At 35.7% G+C, this 25346-nt stretch overlaps 2 protein-coding genes and 1 long non-coding RNA gene across 4 annotated transcripts; 2 read left to right on the top strand and 1 right to left on the bottom strand.

The window, feature by feature from the left end:
- The first annotated feature begins 407 nt into the window (after positions 1 to 407).
- LOC132133753 (calcium/calmodulin-dependent protein kinase type 1D-like) lies at positions 408 to 17677 on the top strand. Of its 2 annotated transcripts, none has more exons than XM_059546694.1 (11): positions 408 to 1452; positions 10903 to 11034; positions 11676 to 11750; positions 12621 to 12759; positions 12978 to 13107; positions 13943 to 14018; positions 14150 to 14262; positions 14891 to 14969; positions 15925 to 16012; positions 16102 to 16252; positions 16382 to 17677. In XM_059546694.1, the coding sequence occupies exons 1-11, from the start codon at positions 1358 to 1360 to the stop codon at positions 16453 to 16455; spliced, it is 1152 nt and encodes a 383-aa protein (XP_059402677.1). In that variant the 5' UTR covers positions 408 to 1357; the 3' UTR covers positions 16456 to 17677. The 2 variants fall into 2 exon arrangements, with proteins under 2 accessions (XP_059402677.1, XP_059402676.1); XM_059546693.1 differs by having other exon boundaries at positions 1298 to 1452; positions 16353 to 17677.
- LOC132133754 (unique cartilage matrix-associated protein-like) lies at positions 17651 to 21277 on the bottom strand. The gene is made up of 5 exons (XM_059546695.1): positions 21130 to 21277; positions 20941 to 20997; positions 20765 to 20860; positions 19622 to 19720; positions 17651 to 18195 (listed from the first exon to the last, which is right to left on the bottom strand). The coding sequence occupies exons 1-5, from the start codon at positions 21185 to 21187 to the stop codon at positions 18098 to 18100; spliced, it is 408 nt and encodes a 135-aa protein (XP_059402678.1). The 5' UTR covers positions 21188 to 21277; the 3' UTR covers positions 17651 to 18097.
- LOC132133755 (uncharacterized) lies at positions 19648 to 25106 on the top strand. Its single transcript, XR_009429219.1, has 5 exons — positions 19648 to 19762; positions 20783 to 21022; positions 22453 to 22524; positions 22952 to 23077; positions 24212 to 25106. It is a non-coding gene; the product is annotated as an uncharacterized LOC132133755 (long non-coding RNA).
- The last annotated feature ends 240 nt before the right edge of the window (positions 25107 to 25346 follow it).

The following is a 25346-nucleotide window of genomic DNA, read 5'->3' as shown; positions in this document are numbered from 1 at the left end:
TGTGCATAGGAATTAGATACATGTCTATGAATGTAGACTCAGAAATAACAGATTTTTATAGATTGTTACTTGTTTACGAAGTGAAAGTATTAATGTAGAATTTATAATACTGGTTTGATATCTAGTTTACATTGCTCAGTTTTTACCCTTGATGACAATCCCATCCAAAATCCAATTTATAATGTTGAATTTTAGGCATTGTTTTCAGTAATCGTAATGTTGTGGATAGATACTGAATTTGTACTTGAATAAATATTCTGGAGAAAAAGAATAAAATAAAAATGTTATCATTTACCATTAACATACTCATCTTGCAAAGCAAATATATTAATAATTAAACCTGTTTGTACTTTTCAATATACATTCCTAATCATACAGCTCAAATGAATTACAGTTCATGTCTTCTGAAGAATGTCCATCTTTCATTTAGACGTTCATGAAGAAATGATAACCTGGAAAAGTTCATTCATTAAAAAGCAACGGTAGGTGATTTCGTATTTTAACATCATTGCTGTGTTTTGGGTTTGGAATTAAGCTATTAATATTAAGGCAAGACACTACAGGAGAAACCATTGCTTATTTTTCATTCACTGGTCAATTATGAGATTTGGAGCTATTTTGCTTCCATAACATGTCTTCTTTCTGAAGTAAGACGAAAACATCCAAAATATCAATTTACGTGTTAATCTTGTTATACTTTATCGATTTGTGTCTTTTAAAGTTATTTTTTTCCACTCTAAAATTTTAGATTTTTTTTCCCGCCAGATATTTCCACTCAAGTATAGCAATTAGACCAAAATATGTATTTAAACAGAACGTTTATCCCAGTGTCTCCCTCACTCCACTGAGCCTGTATGGCTGATGATGAATGCAGTCTATCGCTCTTGATGCAGCAGGTGTACCGCTCCTGACGCAGTCTGTTCCGCCGTCTGCTATCAACCCTCATACGAGCTCACCGGTTATTTACCGGGCAACAGCTGCATCATTTTGTCAACCGGTGCGGTACAGCAGCCCTACTTTTATAATACCTCAAGAACACGGAATTACGCATTTGCGTGCGCGTTACACGTTGGTTCAGCTCGAGCGCGTCTCCTCGTCGCGGTGAGTCAGTGAGGCGGGATCCGCGGTGAGTCCGCGAGATTGGATTAGTCGCTGTGCGTCGGTCAGTCCTCGCTCTGTTGGCGCTACCGTAACCGGGCGTCATGAAACGGAATGCGGGCAACGTTTAAAGCCGGTCATACAGTCACAGAGACCCACACTCGCGTTCGCGGCTTTATCCGTTTGTGTTTCCTGTAAGGTTGGAAAGATTGACGCGTTAAGAAGGTTATTCGGAGGCAGCGCTCACCCTGGAAGCACCATGGCCAGGGGAAGCGAGGAATCTGTGAATGGATCGTGGAAAAAGCAAGTGGATGACATCAGGAAGATATTTGAGTTTAAGGAAATCCTCGGGACGTGAGTATGAATGATGCTTTGACATTGTGAATGACTGACGGCTTTTGCATATCAGAGTCAATGTTCTCTAGTTTTGGGTTCTCAAAGTTTGACCAATGAGAATATTCCGATGTTACAGACGAGTAAAATCATCACAGCAGACACATTTGCTGGGTTATAAATGGCTAAAAAAGTGAAAGCTTGTTTTCTGGCTTATTGCCTCACGAAAAGGTTTTTTTTTTCTCGTGATGTATATTTATATATGAAAATAAAAGCTAGTATATTGCATTTACTCTGCTTATGTATATTTATATTATTTATTCAGACTTAAATAGACCGGTAGAATTAAAAATAAATAAATGAATAACTTAAATTTGCACCCCCAGGTTATCGGTCAACCCTGTATACCATCATAAGTAATTACTAAAATTGAATGGAAATATTATATGTGTATATATGTGTTTATATTTATATATATTATGAAATCATAATACAAAAACATTCACTTATTTTTAGCACCATCTTGCATTTTGTAGGGTTTGTCAGTGAACCCTGTTACCATGATTTTGTAGGCTACAGTAAACAAGTGAGAACTGGGTTGATGTTATTATTCATTAAGATGTTATTAGATCGGTTAAATAAAAAAAAGACTTGAATTTGCGTCCCTAGGTTATCCATCAACCCTGTTAACATCATAAGTAATTATTAAAATGAAATGTAATTCAGTACATTTAAAAAAACCTGTCAGATAATCACAATTTTTTTGGGGGGTGGGGGTTGATCAGTTTCTTTAATCACTGTTTTACATTTTATAGGGTTTGTCAGTCAGCCCTGTTACAATGATTTATACAATGATTATTGACAACTGGATGTTTGTAAAAATATCATTCATCTTATAAACACTATTAGTCTCATAACCTTGAGCGCAAGACTAAATGGCTAAGTGAACTGTTAAACTGTCAACCCTGTTACTAAGGTGAAAGTGTATCCCAACATTCCTTCAACGTGGTCTGTATTATTGCATTGTATGTATGCATTTTAAATCCATACTTAACCTACTTGGCATAGCGGGTTTTAATGCAGGCCTTCTTCTGTCACTGTTAATATCCCACATCCTACAGCATGGCCTTATGTTGTCATGAACAACTGTTCCTCTTCTGTTGTAGCAGCATTGAAGTACTGGTTCACTGGGTTTTCCCTAGTATTTTCCTGAAATAGACCAAGAGATGTCTATTTATATGGTGTGCAAGGACCAAAAACAGGACAGGTATTTTTATGTCCCTTAGAGAGAGAAAACATTTTTCATTTCACCATTTGAAAACCATTTGGGTTTTATTTATTTAATTACTTGTCTTGTAAACTGTGATAGTCCCTTAACTGACATATTTAGCACCACTGTAAAATAAACTACACTTAATTTTCAAAACCATTAATAAAGATTCAATTGCAGTGCATCTGTGCTGTATCATAGTCTTTTGTTCTTTATTATTATTATTATTAAATTTATATTATATTTTACATTTAATCTTACTTAATTTTTCAATAGTGTTCCTGTAGCTCAATTGGTAGAGCACTGTTCCCCGGGAACACATGATATGTAAAAATTGATAGCCTGAATGCACTGTAAGTCGCTTTGGATAAAAGCGTCTGCTAAATGCATAAATTTAATTTAATTTAATTCACTCACAAGATAATGTGTATAAGGCAGTGTGTGTCTAGTTTCAAATTCCTGGGTGTCCATATCTCTGAGGATCTTTCCTGGACCCCCAACACCTCCACTCTGATCAAAAAGGTGCACTACTTCCTTTGAAAGCTAAGGAAAGCTCACCTGCTCCCCCCCCCCCAACACCCCCCCCCCCCCAACCTGGCCCCTAAACTTTTATTAATGCACAATTGAAAGCCTCTTAACAAACTGCATCACAGTGTGGTATGGCAACTGCACTGTCTTAGACCAGAAGGCCCTCCAACAGGTTGTTAAAATGACCCAACACATCACTGGTGTTTAGTTACCCTCCATCAAAGACAATTACCTCAAACTCTGCCTAGAAGCATTGTCAAAGATACCTCTCACCCCAGTCATGGACTAATATATATTTATATATATGTATATATATGCTTATTTATATACATTGGGTATATGCAATTCTGTTTAGATGCATTTCATCGGACCTGTACTTGTACTCTGCACAATGACAATAAAGTTAAACCTAATCTAATGACTATTGACAGGTCAGGCATAAATGATACATCACATTTTATTTTAATTTATTTCATTTAAATACATATTTTATATAAACATAGATTTGATTGCTTAATCTATTATTTTTCAATTAATTTTTAATACAGTGTCTATTCCAAATATCTTAAGATAATGTGTGTGTATATGGCATGTGAGGTTGGTCAGGTCAGATATAAATAACTAATAAATGTTTATTTTTTGTTATAATGTGTTTTTATATTTTTACTTAGATTAATTTTATTTTTGTAATTTGGTGTCACATCCCAACATCTGAAGATAAAGTGTATTTTATTTTATTTTTTTATTTTCCAAACATTTGAAGATAATGTGTCAGATGAGGTTGCTTAGGTCACAAACAGACATCATAACATGATGGAGATTTGTGTTACATAACGTTTATAAAATAGCACACCAAGTCTCATAAAAAAGGATTTACTAGCAGCTTTAGTGGATACAGACCAATCCTGACCTGTAAATGTTTCATTTCTGTATCAGGCCCTGATACTGGATTACATGTCAGTGGTCCAACAACAGGAATTACAGTAATGTTTGTACTCGTGTTGATTGTGGATTATATGAGGTTAAAAACTGTTTTTCTCTCTCTCACACTTTATGTTATTATGTATGTATGTATTGTGTGTGTGTGTGTGTGTGTGTGTGTGTTGTGCACACACTATTACATTAAGTCATTTCCCCCCCTTTGTTCCAGTCATATGCGTTCTTCTAATTTTAAAGATGATTATGATGCAATCATCATTCAGCATAAACAGCATGAATTACACCAGTGTTCTTCATATTTGCTCCTGTAGAACTGCTTCCTGCAGAGCTTAGCTTTAACCTTATCAAACACACCTGAACAAATTAATTAAAGTCTTCGGGATTACTTGAAAATCCGTAGCAGGTGTGTTGGAGTGGGTTTAAAATCATCTATTGTATAAGTAAGTAGGTACTACATTTCAATTTATGACTAAAAAGTATGTTCTATATCAGTGATCCTGGAGTATCCCATGCCCTGCACATTTTGTATGTCTCCCTCAGTCATCACACCTGATTGAACTCAGGTCATTAGTGGAGACTGCAAGACTTGAAGCAGTTGTTTTGCAGTAATATTTTAATTGGATTATCTCTCTAGGATTTCCCTTCCTGAAGATGACATAACAGATTCTCTAATACGCTTTAAACAAGATTTTACAGATGCAGCCTTCTGAGGCACTAAACAGACAAGCCAGATAAAAATGTAAAAAAAACATATTTCTTAGAAATCATAGAATTTGGCATGTAGATTATGGAAATCTATAATTATAATAATGTATAATGTTTTCTTGTATTCGTAAACCTTTAGACTAAATTAAATTAAATTAAAGCATTTAGCAAACGCTTTTATCCAAAGCGACTTACAGTGCATTCAGACTAACATTTTTTTACAACTACAATAAGACTACTATGGAAGAAATGTTGTTTATTCTTCTTATTACAGGTGCATCTCAATAAATTAGAATATTGTGGAAAAGTTCATTTATTTCAGTAATTCAACTCAAATTGTAAAACTTAAATCAATTATTAAATCAAAATGAATTAAATCAATTCAGTGCACACAGACTGAAGTAGTTTAAGTCTTTGGTTGTTTTAATTGTGATGATTTTGGCTCACGTTTAACAAAAACCCACCAATTCACTATATGAACAAATTAGAATATGTCAATCAGCTAATCAACTCAAAATACCTGCAAAGGTTTCCTTGAGCCTTCAAAATGTTTTCTCAGTTTGGTTCACTAGGCTACACAATCATGGGGAAGACTGCGGATCTGACGGCTGTCCAGAAGACAATCATTGACACCCTTCACAAAGAGCCACAAACATTCATTGCCAAAGAAGCTGGCTGTTCACAGAGTGCTGTATACAAGCATGTTAACAGATAGTTGAGTGGAGGGAAAAACTGTGGAAGAAAAAGATGCACAACCAACCAAGAGAACCGCAGCCTTATGAGGATTGTCAAGCAAAATCAATTCAAGAATTTGAGTGAACTTCACAAGGAATGGACTGAGGCTGGGGTCAAGGCATCAAGAGCCACCACACACAGACATGTCAAGGAATTTGGGTACAGTTGTCATATTCCTCTTGTTAAGCCATTCCTGAGGCGTCTTACCTGGGCTAAGGAGAAGAAGAACTGGACTGTTGCCCAGTAGTCCAAAGTCCTCTTTTCAGATGAGAGCAAGTTTTGTATTTCATTTGGAAACCAAGGTCCTAGAGTCTGGAGGAAGGGTGGAGAAGCTCATAGCCCAAGTTATTTGAAATCCAGTGTTTCCAAAGTCTGTGATGATTTGGGGTGCAATGTCATCTGCTGGTGTTGGTCCATTGTGTTTTTTGAAAACCAAAGTCACTGCACCCGTTTAGAAGTTTTGAGGCACTTCGTGCTTCTTTCTGCTGAGAAGATGCTGATTTCATTTTCCAGCAGGATTTGGCACCTGCCCACACTGCCAAAAGCACCAAAAGTTGGTTAAATGACCATGGCATTGGTATGCTTGACTGGCCAGCAAACTCACCAGACCTGAACCCCAGAGAATCTATGGGCTATTGTCAAGAGGAAGATGAGAAACAAGAGACCAAATAAAGAAGATGAGATGAAGGCCACTGTCAAAGAAACCTGGGCTTCCATACCACCTCAGCAATGCCACAAACTGATCACCTCTGGAGAGACTAGGGGTTACGTTTCTTGCTCAGGGACACATTGGTGTCTCACAGTAGATTCGAACCCGGGACTCTCGCTGTTTAATACACAAGTTTCACAATTTGAGTTGAATAACTGAAATGAACTTTTCCACGACATTCTAATTTGAGATGCACCTGTATTATTCATATTAAATTAATTTGTGCCTGTTTATTATTCATCTGTGTGTTTTAGAATACCAGGCTATTCAAAGTTATGCTTTACAGTAAGTTTATTGTAGTTAAGGATGTTTAAACTGGTGTGCAATATCATGATTTTTGATAATGAACAATTAAAATATCTCCACTATCTGCTACAGCGGACAGTATTTCAGTTGCAGTTCTGGCGCCTCTGTCTCAATATACTGTACCACATGACATACATTCATATCAAATGTTCACAAGACACTGCACTTATTCACAGTTACAAAAGTACATTATTTGGATGTGCTTTAAAGCCTTGCTGGTTAAACATTTCATCTGCTGGCTGTTCTAACATGTGCCTTTTCTGAGCGTGAACAGCGCCTGATTACTTGACTAAGATATCTGTCAAAAACCCACAAGGTTTACATTTAACACAGTTGAGAGAAAAACAGATGTGTGCCTGTATATAAGATGCAGGTCTTAAAGTGACAGCAGACTAATAGACAAAAAATGCTGCCGCTTGTCATAACAGGGATAGTATACTCCAATTTATTTTAATTCTGTCATTATTTACTTGTTAATAAAACAGTAAAACACAAAGAGAAAAATTACTCACTGCTCTTGACTGAATAACTTTAAAACAGTTGTTTTAACATGAATCAATATATAATTTATACAGTAAAGTCTATATAATGTTTTATTTTTATACAAATTTTTATGCTAAATAAACCTATACTGTACCTGAAAAATAAAGCACTTTGTTCTATTTGTATAGTATGTGTATTTGTAATGTGTATCTTTGTTTTTATTTTATTAATTACAAAGATAAAATGATGACAAAGATTTTTATCTTCACCCACTTTTGCCTAAATATCTGCCATTCTTTTTTATTTTATATTTTGTTACCTTGTAAGGCTTTTTTTGTGTGTGTTTGTAAGTTTTTTTAATAGGGAAATTAGTTTGGCTGTACTGCTTAGACAACTTGGAAAATAGTAAAATAAACAACACATAATCGTTATAAAATCATGAATTGGGATTTTCCTGACAAATAAAAAATTATGATATGATATTTTTGACACTTCAAAACACTGTTGCTCTATTATATGTTCCATACAGTATTGGATGGAATCTGCATGCAGGCATGTTTTAAATTTGTTCAAAGACAGTAACACCTGTTGTTTTGGTTTTATGACTTTGGCCGCATATTATATTTCTTATCAGAAATAGCTCAGACTTTCCTACACACAATGACTCAACAAAAACCTACACACAATCTCCACCCACTCTCTATTGTTCAAACTCATTATACCGCTTTAGGCATTTCTAAATGAGAAAATATCATGTTTTTCCTGAATTCACCTTAGGCTGTGGTCACGTACATTCAGTATGTTATTGCTAAAAAGTTTTTTGAAGAAACAAAAATACTTTTTTGGTGGAATTATTCCTTTAAATAAATCTATTTTAGTAGATCTGTTATGAAATGACATTCCTTCACATCCCATAATATGTGGCTACACCCACATCTCATATGATTATATATAGACTTATCAAACTGACATTTGCTTGAGAAATTCAGCATTGCTGCAAAGCATTGAGGTCATAATCAGTCATGATAAATGAACGCTAGTTCCTTGCTGACCTCATGCTAATTAGGAGTGTAACAGGCAAACATATGCAAGCTTTCCAGAGAACAGCTTTGTTTCAAACTATACTTTACAGTCAGGTGCACGACAAGGAATGCAAAGCGCATAAAGGTCAGTGGATGTGGGTTAACGGTCATGCTTTCATAGCCTTATACCTGAAGGTGTGACACACACGGCACTGAGTTACTGTGTAAACTTCCTGTGCTTTGATGATTTCCTCTGCTGTTAGGTTCCAGACTGATGGCAAAAATTGAACTAGCTACTCTATTACACTCTACTGTATATTAGTTAGAATTAGTTTATTTGATTTTATTATTTGCTTTTTGTTGACCTGAATCACCTGAATTATGGTTTTTGAGGTTTTGTGCTTTTTGTTTTTGTTTTGATTTTCATGCTGCTTGTTGACTCAAGGCGTGCTATTATTTTCTTAACAATCAAATTTGCTGTGTTCTGATTTGGCCCAGTAAGCAGTCACATAGTAACCACCCATAACTCCCTAGCAACCACATAACAATGTTCTTAATACCACTCTTCATTTTATGTTATTATTATTAGTAATAGTCAAGTCAAGTCAAATCACCTTTATTTATATAGCGCTTTAAACAAAATACATTGCGTCAAAGCAACTGAACAACATTCATTAGTAGTAGTACTAGTAGTAGTAGTAGTAGTAGTAGTAGTAGTATATTTTCTTTGAATTTCGGGGTTTGTTTTGTTTTGTATTTTGGTTTGCTTTTAGTTTTAGTTTTGGTTTAGATTTGTTTGTTGTTGTTTACTTTCGAAACAATAAAATATGCTATGTTTTGTTTTGTTCTTTGTATTTATATTTATTTATTTACTTATTTGTGCTGTTGACTTGATGTGTGCTGCCCATAACTCCCTAGCACCCAATGCAATATCACTTTTTATTATTTTATTTTAGTTTAGTTTATTATCTGTTTCTTGCTAAATTTAATAATGTTTTCCATGCTTTTTTATTGAATTATGTTTTTATGCTGCTTGTGACTTGAAGTGTGTTATTACTTTCTAAATATCTAATTTGCTCTGTTTTTTGTTAAAAAAAAATTTGTGTGTTGCTTGTTCACTTGAGGTGTGACATAACTTTCTAAATAAATCAAACATGCTATGTTTTGTTTTGTTGTATATTATTTTGGTTTATTTTTTGTTTTGCACGCTGCTTGTTGGTGTGCTATAACTTTTTAAACAATCAAATTTGCCATGTTTTGTTTCGTTCTGTTCTGTTTTATTTTGTTTTCTTTCTTTCTTTCTTTCTTGCTTTGCTTGTTCATACGAGGTTTCTAAACAATCATATTTGCTATTTTCTGACTTGGCCCAGTAAACAGTCACCTGTCAAACTATAACTCCCTAAAAACCACATAGCAATGCACTTCATACCACTCTAAACATCTGAACTAAGTTGCCTAGCAACTTCCTGGCAACCATCCATAACATTTTAGCACCGTTTGCACCAAAAAACTCCATTCATGTTTTCCTGTGAAAGGTGTCTGAATTACATATGTGTTAAATCTGGTATTTAATGCACTCTGTGCAACCCCACACTGTTGTTTTTCTTTTTGTTTAATTCTTTGCAGAGATGAACGCCACACCCACTGCAACCTCACATGCTTATATGAACACAGCTTACAAAGTACTCAACCTGCTGGGTGCTTGGCCAATGAGTCACTACATTTCAAGCCTCCCGAAGTGCTTATTGTTTCAATCGAGATGAGAAATGAATTTTACAGTTTAAGAAACTGATGACAAATGCTTCATTTTGGCAAAGCACCAAGCCCTATGTTTGATGAAATGGTTCAGAAAACCTTTTGACTGAAAAACTGGCTTTTGTTCCAAGCTTTCTGAATTGTGGCGATGTTTGTAAATGACTGTGTGTGTGTGCCGAGAGATTAGAGCAGATTTTCAGTGACCAATAAAGGCTTAGCTGCAAGCCACATTGGCCAACTGATTACACATAGTGCATGTGATACAACATCCCTACACAGATTCACAGCAGACGTGAATGTGTACGTACAGGTTTGGCATTGGTTTAAACAAATATTTGAAGAAGTCCAGACATTTGAAGTGGGTCCTTAGTATTTTAAATGCTCATAAATTAGTCAACTCAAATGATTTTGAAGTACTTTTTTTTATTTTATTTTATCTCATGCTTCTGTACCTTTGTAGACTAAGGCAGTATTATTTTTATTTTGTATTTTCTATGCTTCTGCCCCTTGGTAGGCTGTCTAAAGGACTAGTCATTTTAATTTTATTTAGATTTGATTTTGCTTATGTCCCTTTGTAGGCTGTTAAAGCACTATTATTTTATTTTATTTTTTACTTCGGACTTGGACTCCTTTGTAGGCTAAACTACAGTTTTTTTTAAACAATTTTATGTTATATATTTTACTTTATTTTATGCTTCTGTCCCTTTGTAGGCCATCTAAACCACAACTTTTATTTTATTTTATTTTACATTCTGTTGTCCTGTTGTTGACTATTTGTTGTTGTAACCTGTTGTTGTATTTTATTTTATGTTTTTTATTTTATTTTGTTTAAAGCACTATTTTATCTTTATTTTTATTTTCATTTTATTACTGTATTTTCAGTGTTGTTTTAGACTATTAGACCCCACTATATTCTGCTTACCTTTCAAGCACCTTATTTTGTCTATGTCCTCTTTTATATTCAAAAAAATGTTGAATCACCATTTTACTCTTAGCTTTTCTTTTATGCTTTTTTCCAGTGGGGCATTTTCTGAGGTGGTCCTGGCCCAAGAGAAGGCCACAGGAGAGATGTACGCTGTGAAATGCATCCCAAAAAAAGCATTAAGAGGAAAAGAGAGCGGAATAGAAAACGAGATTGCAGTGCTGAGGAAGTAAGTATTCTAAAAGCTCCTGGAAAAGGCTTAAAATAACAAACCCAACACCCATTACATGCTTTACACAAGTTCCTCTAGCTACAGACGAAAACCCTAAAGTTCAAAGGCAGCTGTTAGTGGGAGTTTGTGCTTTTCTTCTCAAAGGGAAAGATGACTCAGCCTTTACAACACACCCCTCTCAGCCTCCTACCTTTACTGACTCCTACCTGTCCCTGTCGAAAACGGCCCGTACAAATGATTCATGTGGCCTCCGCCACAGACCTCGCTATTCACCACACGTTGAGGCCGAGCGCAGGTCCACGGTTGTCATGGTAAAAAGGCGTTCAGGCAAGGAGGCGAGGCAATACGTTGGCGGGTAAAAACGCTGCTGCTTGCATCTGGATCGGAGATGCAGTGGTCAGAATGATAGTAAAGACTGTAATGGTTGTTTAGCTACTTACATATGGGAATTCCTTATGTTTTCATCATCTGCATGAATAAAATAACTCAACATATCAGCTCAGAATTTATGCAAAGGTGTATGGGAATGTGCAATCAGTACCAACGTCAAGTACCATCCGAAACAAAGCCTTCAAAATCCACTCAAGTGCAACTCCACTTCGTTGTAATTGATCAAATATTTCATGTGTTCTTTTCAGGATCAAGCATGAGAACATTGTGGCACTGGAAGACATTTATGAGAGCCCCACTCATTTATATCTTATTATGCAACTGTGAGTAGAGTCTGTTTGCTGCTTCAATTAATGCTTTATTTAAGTCTTTGAAACAGAGCCAAACTATGTGAAGCTGGTTAGCAAGATGGAAAACATAAAGTAATTTGTTCTTGTTGTGTCACTGTTGAATTTATTTGAATTTGAATCCAGGAAATTCTTCCTGTCGTTCCAATTCACATTCCAATTTGACGTCCTGTGGGGCGTCCAACCCATGACTTGAAAGCCAGTTCTTTTTCTCATTTATGTCCAAGGCTGCTGCTGTTGTTTGGGAAGATTGGAGTATTAAGTGTTTATCTTTTTTTTAATTTTATTATTTGATGGTTGTTAAATTGAATCACCTGAAAAAGGTTAGGGGTTTTTTTTGTTTGTTTTTTGCTTTGTTTTGTTTTCTGTATGTATTTTCCCCTTTGTTTTGGTTTGGTTTGCTCTTTATTTATTTATTTATTTATTTATTTTTATATTTACATAATTGTTTGTTTGTTTTTTTGCTTTGTTTTGTCTTGTTTTTCATGCTGCTTGTTGACTCGAGGTATGCTATTACTTTTCTAAACAATACTTTTTTTGCTTTGTTAAGACTTGCCCCAGTAAACAAATACCTATGAATGAACCTTTTATTTTATTTTATTTTATTTTATTTTATTTTAACGTATTAAAATAGATTATAATGACGTATAAAAAACTAACAGGAACAGGGTTTTTTCTGCAAGGAATGAATACTTTTAAGTCATCAAGATTGCATTACATTTTAGTGACAGTAAACAGTATTATATATACGTTTATATAATTTTGACTGTATATTATATATTACTGCAATAACTATATTTATAAAAAACATACATTGTTAAAAACAGATTTCTTTTTTTTTTTTAGTGTGTCTGGCGGGGAGCTGTTTGATCGTATCGTAGAGAGAGGTTTCTACACGGAGCAGGATGCCAGTGCGTTAATCAAACAGGTTCTGGATGCAGTTAACTACCTGCATTCACTGGGGATAGTCCACAGAGACCTGAAGGTGATGATTTCCCTTGACTGATTTCCTTCACAGCAAAACAAATCGATGTACAGATAAGTACAGTTTCATTATACAGTGTATAGGAAGTTGGAACATGAGAAATGAAAGGTCACCGCACAGCAAACACTCACTTCCACTCCAGTGGAAACAAGACGTACGGTGTGAATAACTCCCTGTGACTTTTTAACCTTATCACCTTCTCTCTCATCTCCTGACAGCCAGAGAATCTGCTATATTTTAACCCACATGAAGAATCCAAGATTATGATAAGTGATTTTGGGCTGTCCAAAATGGAGGGCGCAGCCAGTGACATCATGTCCACAGCCTGTGGGACGCCGGGATACGTGGGTAGGGCTGTCGATCCACTAAATATCAGTGTGAATCTACACTGGATCTGAATATTTAATAAAATGATCATAGTTTTAATGGTAAAACTGTCAAAATGCTGTAGTAAAAGCCTTTTAATTGGTAAAGTAAACTCCTTTACTCTGTACTGCGAAAAACTGTAATAGATCTATAATTTTACAGTACAATGCTGTTAAATGTAAAATTTTATGAAAGTGAAAAAGAAATACTTTATACTGGAAAAATTATTTTTGTGAGAGCTCACATTTGATGGTTTTTCAATGAATTGACTAATGAATTAACTTAAACTGTCTTCTACGTTTTTCTTATCAGTTATGTACATTAGGGTTTTATGCTACATCTTATGAGAAAAATACTATTTGATCATTTATGCACCTTCATGTGTTTCAAATCTATATGATGTTATTTCTACATTTATATTTTCCATATCCATTTACTCTGGTGAAACAAATAAAACAATTTCTATGCAAATTGTAGGCTATGGAGAGTCCATGTCAGTCAAGTCCACAAATGCACAATAAAAGTGGTTAGAAAATGCCAATTAGGAAACAAATTTTTTTTTTTGCAATTGTTGAATTTTCCTCAAAATTGCAAGTTTATACTTCGCAATCCTGACATTTTCTGAGAATTGTGAGAAAAGGTCTAAACTGTTTGATAAAAATGTATTTATTTTTTATTTTTGATCTGTGATGGAAACAAGCTTCTACAGACATGATATGATCAAAATTTGTTTTGGGGTCATTTATCTTTTAATTACCCTTTAACAATTTATTAAATGTAATTTCATTCAATTTCTCTCTTTTTTTTATTTCTTTAGCTCCAGAAGTATTAGCCCAGAAACCTTACAGCAAAGCTGTGGACTGCTGGTCTATCGGAGTTATTGCTTACATCTTGTGAGTATTTGTATTTATTTTTTATAAAACACATTTGTTTTGTTTTTTTCAAACTATTTTTACATTCATCATTTCGAAAAGAAGTCTTTAGGTTAAAATACTGAGCACTGTTGAATCCTCGACCTCCTCAGGTTGTGTGGATACCCTCCGTTTTATGACGAGAATGACTCCAAACTGTTTGAGCAAATACTGAGGGCAGAATACGAGTTCGATTCCCCGTACTGGGACGATATTTCAGACTCAGGTGTGTATGGCGTTGGAAATCACTGAGAAGTGGATCATATATTATAGTTAAACAGACAGTCCACCCAAGAATGAATATTCTGTTATGGTTCACTCACCCTCGTGTCATTCCAGAGCACAAAAGAAGATATTCTTAAAAATGAAAGTGACTCATTGGCTCCCATCGACTTCCAAAATATTTTTGTCCACACTAAGGAATCTAATGGGACCTGAAACTGTTTAGTTTCAGAGAATTTTCATTTTAGGGTGATTAATCCCTTTAATGACAGCTTGAAGTATAGATAAAATGACACCCTTCTTCACCTCTTTTTGTCTCTTCTACCATCATTAAGTATGACTTGGGTTACTTGTCACTGACAGTCACGACTTTGTTTTCTCCCATGAGCAACACTTTAATAAGGGTTTATCAAAAGTAACACTGATGTATTGCAGCCAGATATAAATCAGCAGTTGAACTAGCGCCAGGCGATTCGGCATCGTATGAAAATAACAGCTCGACACCCACACCACAAGCTGTTCTCTGCTGTCTGGGGAAGTGTAGGAGGGTGTCGTTTTTTTTCACAATTAGAACTGCGCCCTTGTGTAACTGATTCGGGTTTCTTTATTTTCACATTTGTGTTGTTTCATAGCTAAAGACTTCATTATTAACCTGATGCAGAAAGATCCAGAAAAGAGGTTGACTTGTGAAGAGGCTCTTCGGCATCCATGGTAAGCGGCCTTTCTCGTGAAAAACCCTGGTGTTGTATCAGTTGCTGCAGGTTTAAGGTTTTAATTGTTCTCTGTGACATTAAGCATATTTATAATAATCCTGAAAAGGCCCAAATCAGCATATTGGAATGTTTTCTGATCATGTGACACCGAAGACTGGCGTAATGCTGCTAAAATTTAGCTTTGCATCACAGGAATAAATTACATTTTAAAATGCATAAAACAAAAAATATTTTACATGTATTTTAGATCAAATAAATGCAGTCATGGTGAGTATAAAATATAAATATATATAAATATTACTGTAAATATATATATATATATATATATATATATATATATATATAATTACATATTTTATATAATATTATTTATTAATTTGCAATATTATATAAAAATATTGTAATAACCGTAATTACACTCACTTCATGCAGTAATTGAGTACAACAGCATTATTATAGTTAACTAAAACTAAACTAAAACATTACAGATGTAATGTTAAAACATATATGCACACAATAAGTGCATTGTACCAAATCATTTATTTAAATGTAAGTACAGTATAGTAGTTAAGGCCACTTAAAATAAAGTGGGACCAAAAAAAAAACATTCAAAATATTAATGAAACAATAGCATCTCAGTGATGCAATGTACGTATACTCATATATCAGTGGTCTCAAACTCAATTCCTGGAGGGACACAGCTCTGCAGAGTTCAGCTCTAACCAGCTCCAAATCACACCTGCATTGAAGTTTCTAGTAATCCTGAAGACCTTGATTAGCTGGATCAGGTGTGTTTGATTAGGGTTGGAGCAAAACTGTGCAGAGCTGTGGGCCTCCAGGAATTAAGTTTGAGACCAATGTCATATATGGTCACATATCATAAGACTCTGCCTCCTCATGGATGCCTGATGATATTGCAGGAAGTCCAACCGCTGACTTTCTTCTGATTGCAGGATAGCTGGTGATACTGCGCTCTGTAAGAACATCCACGAATCAGTCAGCCGACAGATGAAGAAGAACTTTGCCAAAGCTAAATGGCGAGTAAGTGACCACTTCCTTTTCTCCTTCAGAGAAGTTTGATGTAAGATATTCTGAAATTCTGTATTCAATTTTTTCTTCTCTCCTCACAGCAAGCGTTCAACGCTACTGCAGTGATCAGACATATGAGGCGTCTTCAGCTCGGCAGCAGTATGGATTCCTCTCAACACAGGAAGCAGAATCTAACATCCATGCAAGGGAAGAGTCAGTCGGTCGATGTTTCCTCAGTCCACCACAACGACTGTAAGCTTTTGCCTTAATACTGTATATTTCATGAAACCAGCTTGATTGACTCATCACCAGTGATGTGCTGTGTGTTGTATTATGTCGTATTGTCGAACAGCCCTTGAAGAGGGTGTTATCTTTGTCTAGGTTCACCCATGCAAGCGGCAAACTCTTCCTCGGGGCCATCCACGGTCACTACCATCATCACTGGCTCAAAATGACATCACTTCCTGTCAGACTGCTCACTTGACTGTTGCACTTTGTGGAAAGACATGTTTTCTTCTATTTAGCAGTAACTTCCATTGTTCACAGTCGAACTAGTTTTCCTTTCTGGAAAGCCAGCGGTGTGCTATAAAACAAGACTGATTCAGAAAATAGCGGCCTGTGTGAATTTCAGAGACTGTTTTAATGAGTAAAGCTCATGATTTGGACGCTTATGTGGCTGGTGAGTGGGGTTTACAAACATCTACTTTTGAGTCTTAGACGGTGTAGATAAAAGAGTCTCATTCATTCAAAAGTTGTTGCTGCTTTATTTCAACCTGTTGCTGTTTTGAACAACCAAATGATAAAGGATGTGATTTACGGAAGCTGATGTAGTGAATACAGGCTTTAAACCAATAGCCAGGTTTACTGACATCCAATACGTATAAACTTGAATTTCGGATGCATCTGGCATGTATTAATGTGAGAACGAAGGATGTGAATATTGCATAAACACATGGAAATGTGCAGTTGAATGTTTTTATCAGCATTTTGTTAATAATAATGGAGTGATTTGTGTTTCAGATGTTTTTGGAGGTATAAAAGGTCGGCGAAAACGCACTATTTTGTGTATGTTTTGCATTTATTTTGTAAGCTTTGATTTTTTTTTATTACTCTTGGTCACACTTTACATTGAAGTGATTATGTTGCATTGTGCAAATTCAAGTATTTATTGCTATTGCCACTCAAATTACTATTCATAGTACATTATTATTAAATATATGTAATATAGACATTGTAATGTAAAATGTTATCATAACTGTGTTCTTTTAATTGAGAAGACTGATGAACACTTGACCAGTAACGTGTTTGTTTTTATCACAGATCAATATGAAAAGTACCAGCTTCAGTGACGGTGATCTGTATTTGCTGATTTTGTGTTTCAGTGAAGTGAAAAACCAATGCAAACATCGCAGTTTTCCAGTTTAACTGAAGCCGTTTTTATATGATGTGTCCACTGATATATTATACGACCGTGAGAGTTTCAAACTGTTCTAGATCTTGCATGTCATCCTGGTCTTCATACCAGCTCTCTGAATTTAGCAGCCGAGTGCTGGTTCTTTCATTCAGGTCGCAGAAATGATGTAAGCAGTGTTTTCTCTTTAGTAGATTTGTTCTGTGGTGAGTGTTTTTGGTTGAGTGTATGGATTCAAATTTTCATTAAAGACAAAGATACCAGTAGTTTTATTGTTGTTCAGACTCATTCAAAACTGAAAGAACTGTTACACAGATATACATGCCTGCTTAAACTGCAAATATTATTTGTATTAAATATGTAACGCTTTACATTCTCCCAGCACAAAACGAATAAAATTCATCAGAAGTGAAAGAAATTCTATGAAAAATAATACTAATTTTAAAAAAAAAGTGTTACAGATTTTCTGTAACTTGTGCAATGACTTGTGTCATTAAAGTGTGTGACGAAATGTAGGCTACAATACATTTAAAACTAGCCATAAAAATAATAATTGGCGAGTTATTAGTACAGCCTACATATGAATAAATGTACATCTTTTTAGAGAACTATTATACATGGATTACATATGTTCTGCATGCATGAATACACAAATAAGACTAGCTCTCTACCCGTTATCCTCTGTTTTAGACCGTGTGTCGGTTGTACTCATAAGATGGGTCAAGGCCGTCGTAGTGAAACTCTCTCCACTGCTCCGTCTTCTCTCTGGTGCGCTCGTCTTGCTCTGGAGGAGAGTAAAAATGAAGGAATTTAGATTTTAACTCTGTATTCAGATATTTACACATAGGCCTACAGAGTACCAGATATAATATGTGTAAATATTGGATGCTATACTGCACTAACATGACCATGTACACAATTAGCATGTGCACTATATAAACATTAAAGGCCGAAATATTTAAATAAAGCTTTATTACATGCTGTTAGTGTTGTATTATGTTACATATGATAACTGAATATGAAAATATTCTATTATATAACCTGTATATATATATATATATATATTTCCCCCCATTAAATTTAAAAGTGTAGGCATGATATTAAAACTATATTAGAGTAAATAGTGGATTAATTTGATTAAATTAAACCAAAAATGATTTTTATAAAAAAATACATTAAAAAAACTTGAAATTATTAAATACGGCATGCAATGTTATAATAAATAAATAAACATTAAAATAAAAGCATAAGTCAATAAATAAATGTATTTATTAAAGATACCACCTGAAATTAAATATGCCTTGAAATGAAAAACCTCATGAAATACGAAAATTAAATACACCTTGAAATAAAAAGAAAGCAAACAATATGAAAAAAGAAATCAATCTATCACAAAATAACTGAATGTATAATAAAAGATTGTAATCATGCCTAAAGAAAAGCCAGTACAAATAAATAAGTTGGGTGTGAAATATATGTGGACCACAAAACCAGTCTTAAGTGTCAATTTTTCGAAATTGTGATTTCTACATCATCTGAAAGCTGAATATATAAGCTTTCCATTAATGTATGGTTTAATAGAATCGGACAATATTTGGTCGAGATAAAGCTATTTGACGATCTGGAATCTGAGGGTGCAAAAAATATAAAAATACTGAGAAAATCGCCTTAAAAGTTGTTCAAATGAATTATTAGCAATGCATATTACCAATCAAAAAATAAGTTTTGATATATTTACAGTAGGAAATTTACAAAATATCTTCATGGAACATGATTACTTAATATCCTAATGATTTTTGACATAAAAGGAAAAACGATAATTTTGACTCATACAATGTTTTTGGCTATTGCTAAAACCCAAGCGACTTAAGACTGGTTTTGTGCTCAAGGGTCACATATTTATTTACGTGACCTGAAACATGAAAATTAACCTTAAATTGAGTTAAAAAAATTTTTTATATATATATATATATATAGACATAATTGATTATATTTTTATCATTTATTATTTATTTATAATAAGTTTGTTTTATTCATATAATCATTGTTTTGTTCTTAATTAGATTTGGTAAACCTGTTTAGTAAAATCCTACAAGGTTCAGCTAAGTTCATGCGTAATCCTGGGTAAATGATCTCAGAACGCTACTAATGCTGCTTGATCCAATATGGCCGCCAGGTGAGTGATTTGAGTTGCCTCGCTGTACACTCACCGTCCTGCTCCTCTTCAGCGTGACTCTCAAACTCATTCCTCTGCTCCTCATGATACTCCCTCCTTCTCTCATCTGCGGCCAGCCTCTGTCTCTGCTCAGCTAATAAGACAACAAAATGTGAGAGGATAATAAAAGAAATAAGTGAATTATAATGTTCAGAAGAACTTTTTTGTCGTTGTTGTATCATATTTGAACTAAATATGGTTTATATAAAATGCACGGTTCATTTTCACTATTCATAATGAAAGGCTGTTTGTATTACATAACAGGATCACCTGATTTGGAGTGACAGCAGCAGCGAATTATAAAATCCCAAACTGCATACTAATTAATTTTATTTTATTCTAAGTCCAAAAAAGCTATTTGTGATTCAAATCCTCTTGTCCTGATCCTCTCCTCACCATTTGAATACACAGACTTGAATTCCCACAGGTGAGTCAAACATAATTTTTGGTGAGCCCATAACCATAAACTAACAATGTCAGACCAGGTCTAAGCCAAATGAAAGGCTTGAAAAAAACAGCAGAGCCCCTCCTCCGGCACTGGCAGGAGTTGAAGACTGAAGGCTGGTTTTCTCCAGCCTGTCCTGTGGTTCCTGCTATGTGCTGTGGTTCGCCGTCTTTACATTCCTGAGCTGGCTCAAAACGCAGCACCTGTGTGGCCAGTGCTAGTCATGACTAAAAGGGCTCTTTATTACTGTTTTACACCAGCAAACCTGACCAAACATTCCTAGAAGCCACAGAAGTGACTTGATTGATGACAATTTACTTTGCAAGACTTCAAATTGTGGTTTAGTAGTTTGTGGTCATTAAGATTTATGTAAAGTTTTTGAATGAATTCTCTTTTGGTCACTAAAGCAGATTTTATTACATTTTTTGGTAACATTATAAATTTATTCACTGTCACTTTGGATCAGTTGAATGCATCCTTGCTGAATAAAATAAGTGATTTATTTCAAAATCTGTAATTTGAATATTTATATATATTAATTTTTATTTTGTATTATTATAAATATAAAATCCCCATTTGTACGCAGTCTCTCTACATCAAACATTCTGGAATGTCCATTGTAGTTGACAGTTGCTCTAGGGGTTGCGCTGGAATTCACATAAGGAGTTTTCACATAAGTACAAATAGCCTCACCGTTTATCTCATCTTGAGTTTTCACAGCCCTCCTGCCGCGTCGTTTGATGAAGCTGGAGGCATCTGTCTCTGGCATGAAGATCTTCCTCAGTGCACCTTTGGTGAAGAAGAACATTGATGAGGAGTAGAAACTCTTGACAAAGATCTAAAGCAACACTGTGAAGGTTTTTGTTCACCTTGAGGACTGGCTGCCTTCTTATCTGACACAGCGGTGCTGTCGGCTCCATGGAACACTGTAACAGAGGAAACACGTCTGAGGTAAGTCCAAAAGATATCCCACCCTTTCAAGGGACTATATGGTTCCCCACACTGGTAAATCAACACTTCCCTTGGTGAGAACAGTAAACCACAGTCTGGTTACTCACAGTTGATGATGGACAAAGCAACGAGACAGGTGAGAAGAAGAGGTCGCGTCCAGGACATTTTTAGATTTAGCCGAGCAAGAGCAAAGAAAAAGCTGCTGATGTTCTCAGGGACGTCCTGCCTGAGATTGGGGATTGGGCTTGTGGTGAATGGAATTTGACCAGGAGGGTGAAGAAGGGGTGGAGTCGTGTTGTTTTTGAGGTGGGGGTGGCACCAGAAAGAAAGGTGGCTGGGATCAAGCTTTGCAGGATCTCACTTGAAACCAAGAAAGGACATGGGAAGGGTGCAGAGGTTTTTCTTCACTTTTGTCCTTTTTTTTTTTTTTTTGGCCTAATGACGTTTTTTGGCAAGGCATTACTGCATAGGAAATGTATTAATAACACAGTTTTTTTAAGGAATATGGGTAAAAATAAGGTTAGTAAACTAGCAATAAATTACTTGTAACTCCTTGATTAATCTCAGTTCATATTAATTGCAACATTTACTAATACTATATTAAAATTCACCGTTTTATTTGTTAATATTAATTAATGGACTTAATCTAACATGTGTTTTTGTTAATTAACGTTAACCAGGATTAATAAATACTGTAAATACTATTAATGTGTTAATTCATGTTAACTAATGAACCTTATTATAAAGGTATTTTGTGGCATGATTCGAATATTTACTTATTTGTTTTTAAGAATACATTGTTTTCTTTAAAAAATATATATACAATTTTTTGTGATAATTAACATCATGCCACAAGTGCATTGTCATCTGTTGTCTTAATTTGCTTTCTGATACCAAAGTCTTATCTGTACCCAACTACCTTATTTTACTCTTTACGTTTCCCTTTATGTCCAACCCCAATAATATTCAAACCCTAAATAACATTTCCCCCTTATAAGAATATAAACATTTCAGCAAATTAATTTAAGACACGTTTCTGGCTCCAGAGCTCCAAAATATGTAGAGTGTGATCTAACACAAGGGGCTCCTCTCATGCCTCATGCCCCAGGCTGGAGCAAACGTCTGCGGTTCTGTGTTAACTTAGGGTTTTTTTTAGCTGGAGTCTAGCCAACCGCCGGACATAGTGAAAGACGAAATTGTGATGGCCTGTTTCAGAGTGCCTGGGGCCTGGAGAAAACTGAGATGTGAGATAATGTAACAGAGAGACTTTTAGAAAGACATAATATGTGTGTATGTGGTTAAATGGATGACAGAGAGAAAAGTTTTGAAGATGCTGCCAGATTATGTTGCACATGCCTGCTTAAAATATTCCTCACCGTCACCAGACAGTCATAAACATGCCAAAATTCCCACCTTTTTCTGTCCCTCAGACTCAAGGCTGTTGCACTGGGTAATCTTTGAAGTTACTGATGCATTGTAGACTTTCTGGAAGCTCAATGAAGGTAATATAGACAATAAATGGTTATTGAATATTTGTTCTCAGTATATTTTGATCACTAAATGATTTAAAAATGCAAATAACATTAGTTTAGGGCTGATATTGCCAGCAGCCACGCTCATTCACTGTCTGTCCTGGAGGGAGCGCTAACTGTCTAGAATGACCTGCTTCTTCATTGAAAGCTGTCTCAAACAGAATTGAAACAGCATAAATTACTAAATAATTTAAAAATTCAATAATTTGGAACATTTAATCAAATACTAGGATGTGTATGTGAAGGAGGATTATTTTATTTACAGTGAGATACCAATTATAGTTTTCATTCATATTTAATATATTTAGTTTTCATAAATATTCCTGTGATGAATTGACTGACATTACTGAGCCGATTTTGATTCGGTCTAATATATTATTATTTTATGTCACTCTAGGTCTGGGAAGCCCTTTATATCCTGAAAGAACTCAAATGCTGCTTGCACTGAGGATCAATGTTTTGGTCAAAGGGCTCAGCGGGGTTTCACTGGAGACGCTGCACAGCATGATCCAGGCCTTCAATGGTACATTAATGCATCCCTCATTATTTTTACTAAAGAGAGTACTGTTGGGGTTTTTGGTTCCTTTGGCAAGGCATATGAAACATGGTGTGCCATTTCAAAGATTACTTTTATGTTAGTTGGCTTGTCTTTGAAATAATTTTAGCAAAAGGTTTCTTTGAAATTCTCCCTCAAAAGAGTTTTACCAAAGCTGATATTTTACCGTTTTCTTTCATTTCTCTTACCATCCTCCTGTTTATCGTATGTCCCAGAGAAGGGTACGGTGGGTGCGAGCGGAGATCTCGCCCTTCTTTCTCATCTCGCCCTCTGCCTCATGGGAGAAAGCAAAATGTGGTAGCCCAAGAGCGGCTGGGTGGATGCCAAATACGTTAGCACATATTCATTGGGTGCTTTGGTTGCAAAACTTTGTCCTAATGATAATGAAAGCAATGCATAAACATATTTACTCCTCATTTAGCCTTTAAAGTCACATTTTACCTTTGTATTGCCTGCAGGTTTTGAAAGCACATGGTCTGAAGCCCATATCTGAAGCCCCATATCTGAAGCCCCATACCATGGGGTGGCGTTGGCGCAGTGGATAAGACACATGCCTTTGGTGTGAGAGACCTGGGTTTGAATCCACTGTGAGACACCAATGTGTCCCTGAGCAAGACACTTAACCCCTACTTGCTCCAGAGGCATGCGACCTCTGACATATATAGCAATTGTAAGTCGCTTTGAATAAAAGCGGCAGATAAATGTAAAATATCTCTGAAGCCAAAGGAGGTATGTCTAATCCCCCCATTGTACAGTCAATATGTTTATCACTGTTGTCTTCGAGCTCTTTTGTGGGTCAGAAATGTTGTCTTTGACCTGCCTGGTCCATTTTAACAGTGGAGCCCCTCTTAGAACATACTGCAACCATTAGAACAAGTCATTTGTATTGTATAGCAACGTTTAAAAAAAGAAAGATTTTATAAGCTATATTTGTGTGCTAGAATGTGGTTGCATCTTCAGGCTGTTCTGAAATGGTTGTTAGGTGGTGATAGACAGAGAGTAAATAGATTAATAAATAGATTGATTGACAGACCAGGTCAGTGGTTCGGTAGTACTGTGGTAAAAGATAAAAGGATTGTTTGTGTTTATCTCTGTCCGCAGGTGCTGGCTCTGATCAATGGGACTCAGATGATCACTTCTTTGGGAGCAGAGGCTGTGGAGAGACCCGAGGCCATCTCCCGGCAGGCTGACATCATCGCTGCATTGACCCTGGAAGTCCTTAAGGGGACCACCAAAGCCTTTGATAGTGGTGAGCTCGTGTAAACAAGTGACTGATGTTTTGGATGTGAGCAACGTATTTAGACGCTGTTCTCAGTTCTGCAGACAGAAACTGTAAACACTGCAGTAAGCTTTCAGACTTGTCAGACAAAACATATTTGTGTAACACTGTCACACATATTAAGTTACAGTCCCTTGTCAGTAATGCAGACCTGCATCAGTTCTCTGAGAGTTTTGGGTTATGCGAGCCCAGTCTCATAAAAATGCATATAAATAATACGCCAGATAAAAAGAAAACTCATAGTATTGATACGCAAAAATGGACTTTGGCATATACAGTATGATACTCATCTACTCCACGGCTCTTGGTTATCATTACAAAGTTCAAGAGAGAATAACTTTCCTTAACCAAATACTAGAAGGTTTCATTTTGACTGCAGTACTGAAGTCATGTTAACCATGAGCTAAAACAGATAGGTTTCTTTCTGTAGTTTCAGAGAACAAAGTGCTTTTCCACGCCTCCTCTATTGACTCCCTGTCCACTAGTGCAGCCACGGAGGACCACGTGTCCATGGGAGGCTGGGCCACACTAAAGCCCTCAGAGTGGTTGAGCACTTCAATCAAGGTCCAAAACCTGATATCAGCCTACCATTTAGCTCAAATTGTTACTATAATGGTGGTGCCCCTATTGGATTACCAAGGCACGAGAGCACAAAGTGTAGTAGTACTTAATATTTTCCAACAGAATCTCATCATGGCAAGTCATAACTGGTTTATGTTAAAGGAGCTATGTGGAGGTTTTTACTTAAAAAAAATCTTTAAGATAGAGTTTTCATTTGTACATGTATGAGCCAACCATGATGTAAAATAAAGAATGACACCTCGACTGTCCACCACGGTTGCCTCTATCAGCCTGTAGGCTTAATTGTGTGTGGAGGAGTCGGGCCCGAATTAGCGCAAAAATTCACAAAATGTGACGTCATGTGCGTTCTCGTCTACTTGGGCGTACAACCGTACG

This window comes from Carassius carassius, chromosome 50 (assembly GCF_963082965.1).
Source record: "Carassius carassius chromosome 50, fCarCar2.1, whole genome shotgun sequence".
Lineage (NCBI taxonomy): Eukaryota > Metazoa > Chordata > Actinopteri > Cypriniformes > Cyprinidae > Carassius > Carassius carassius.
Note: the sequence above shows the minus strand (reverse complement) of the source record. Positions and strands in the feature narration are given on the sequence as shown.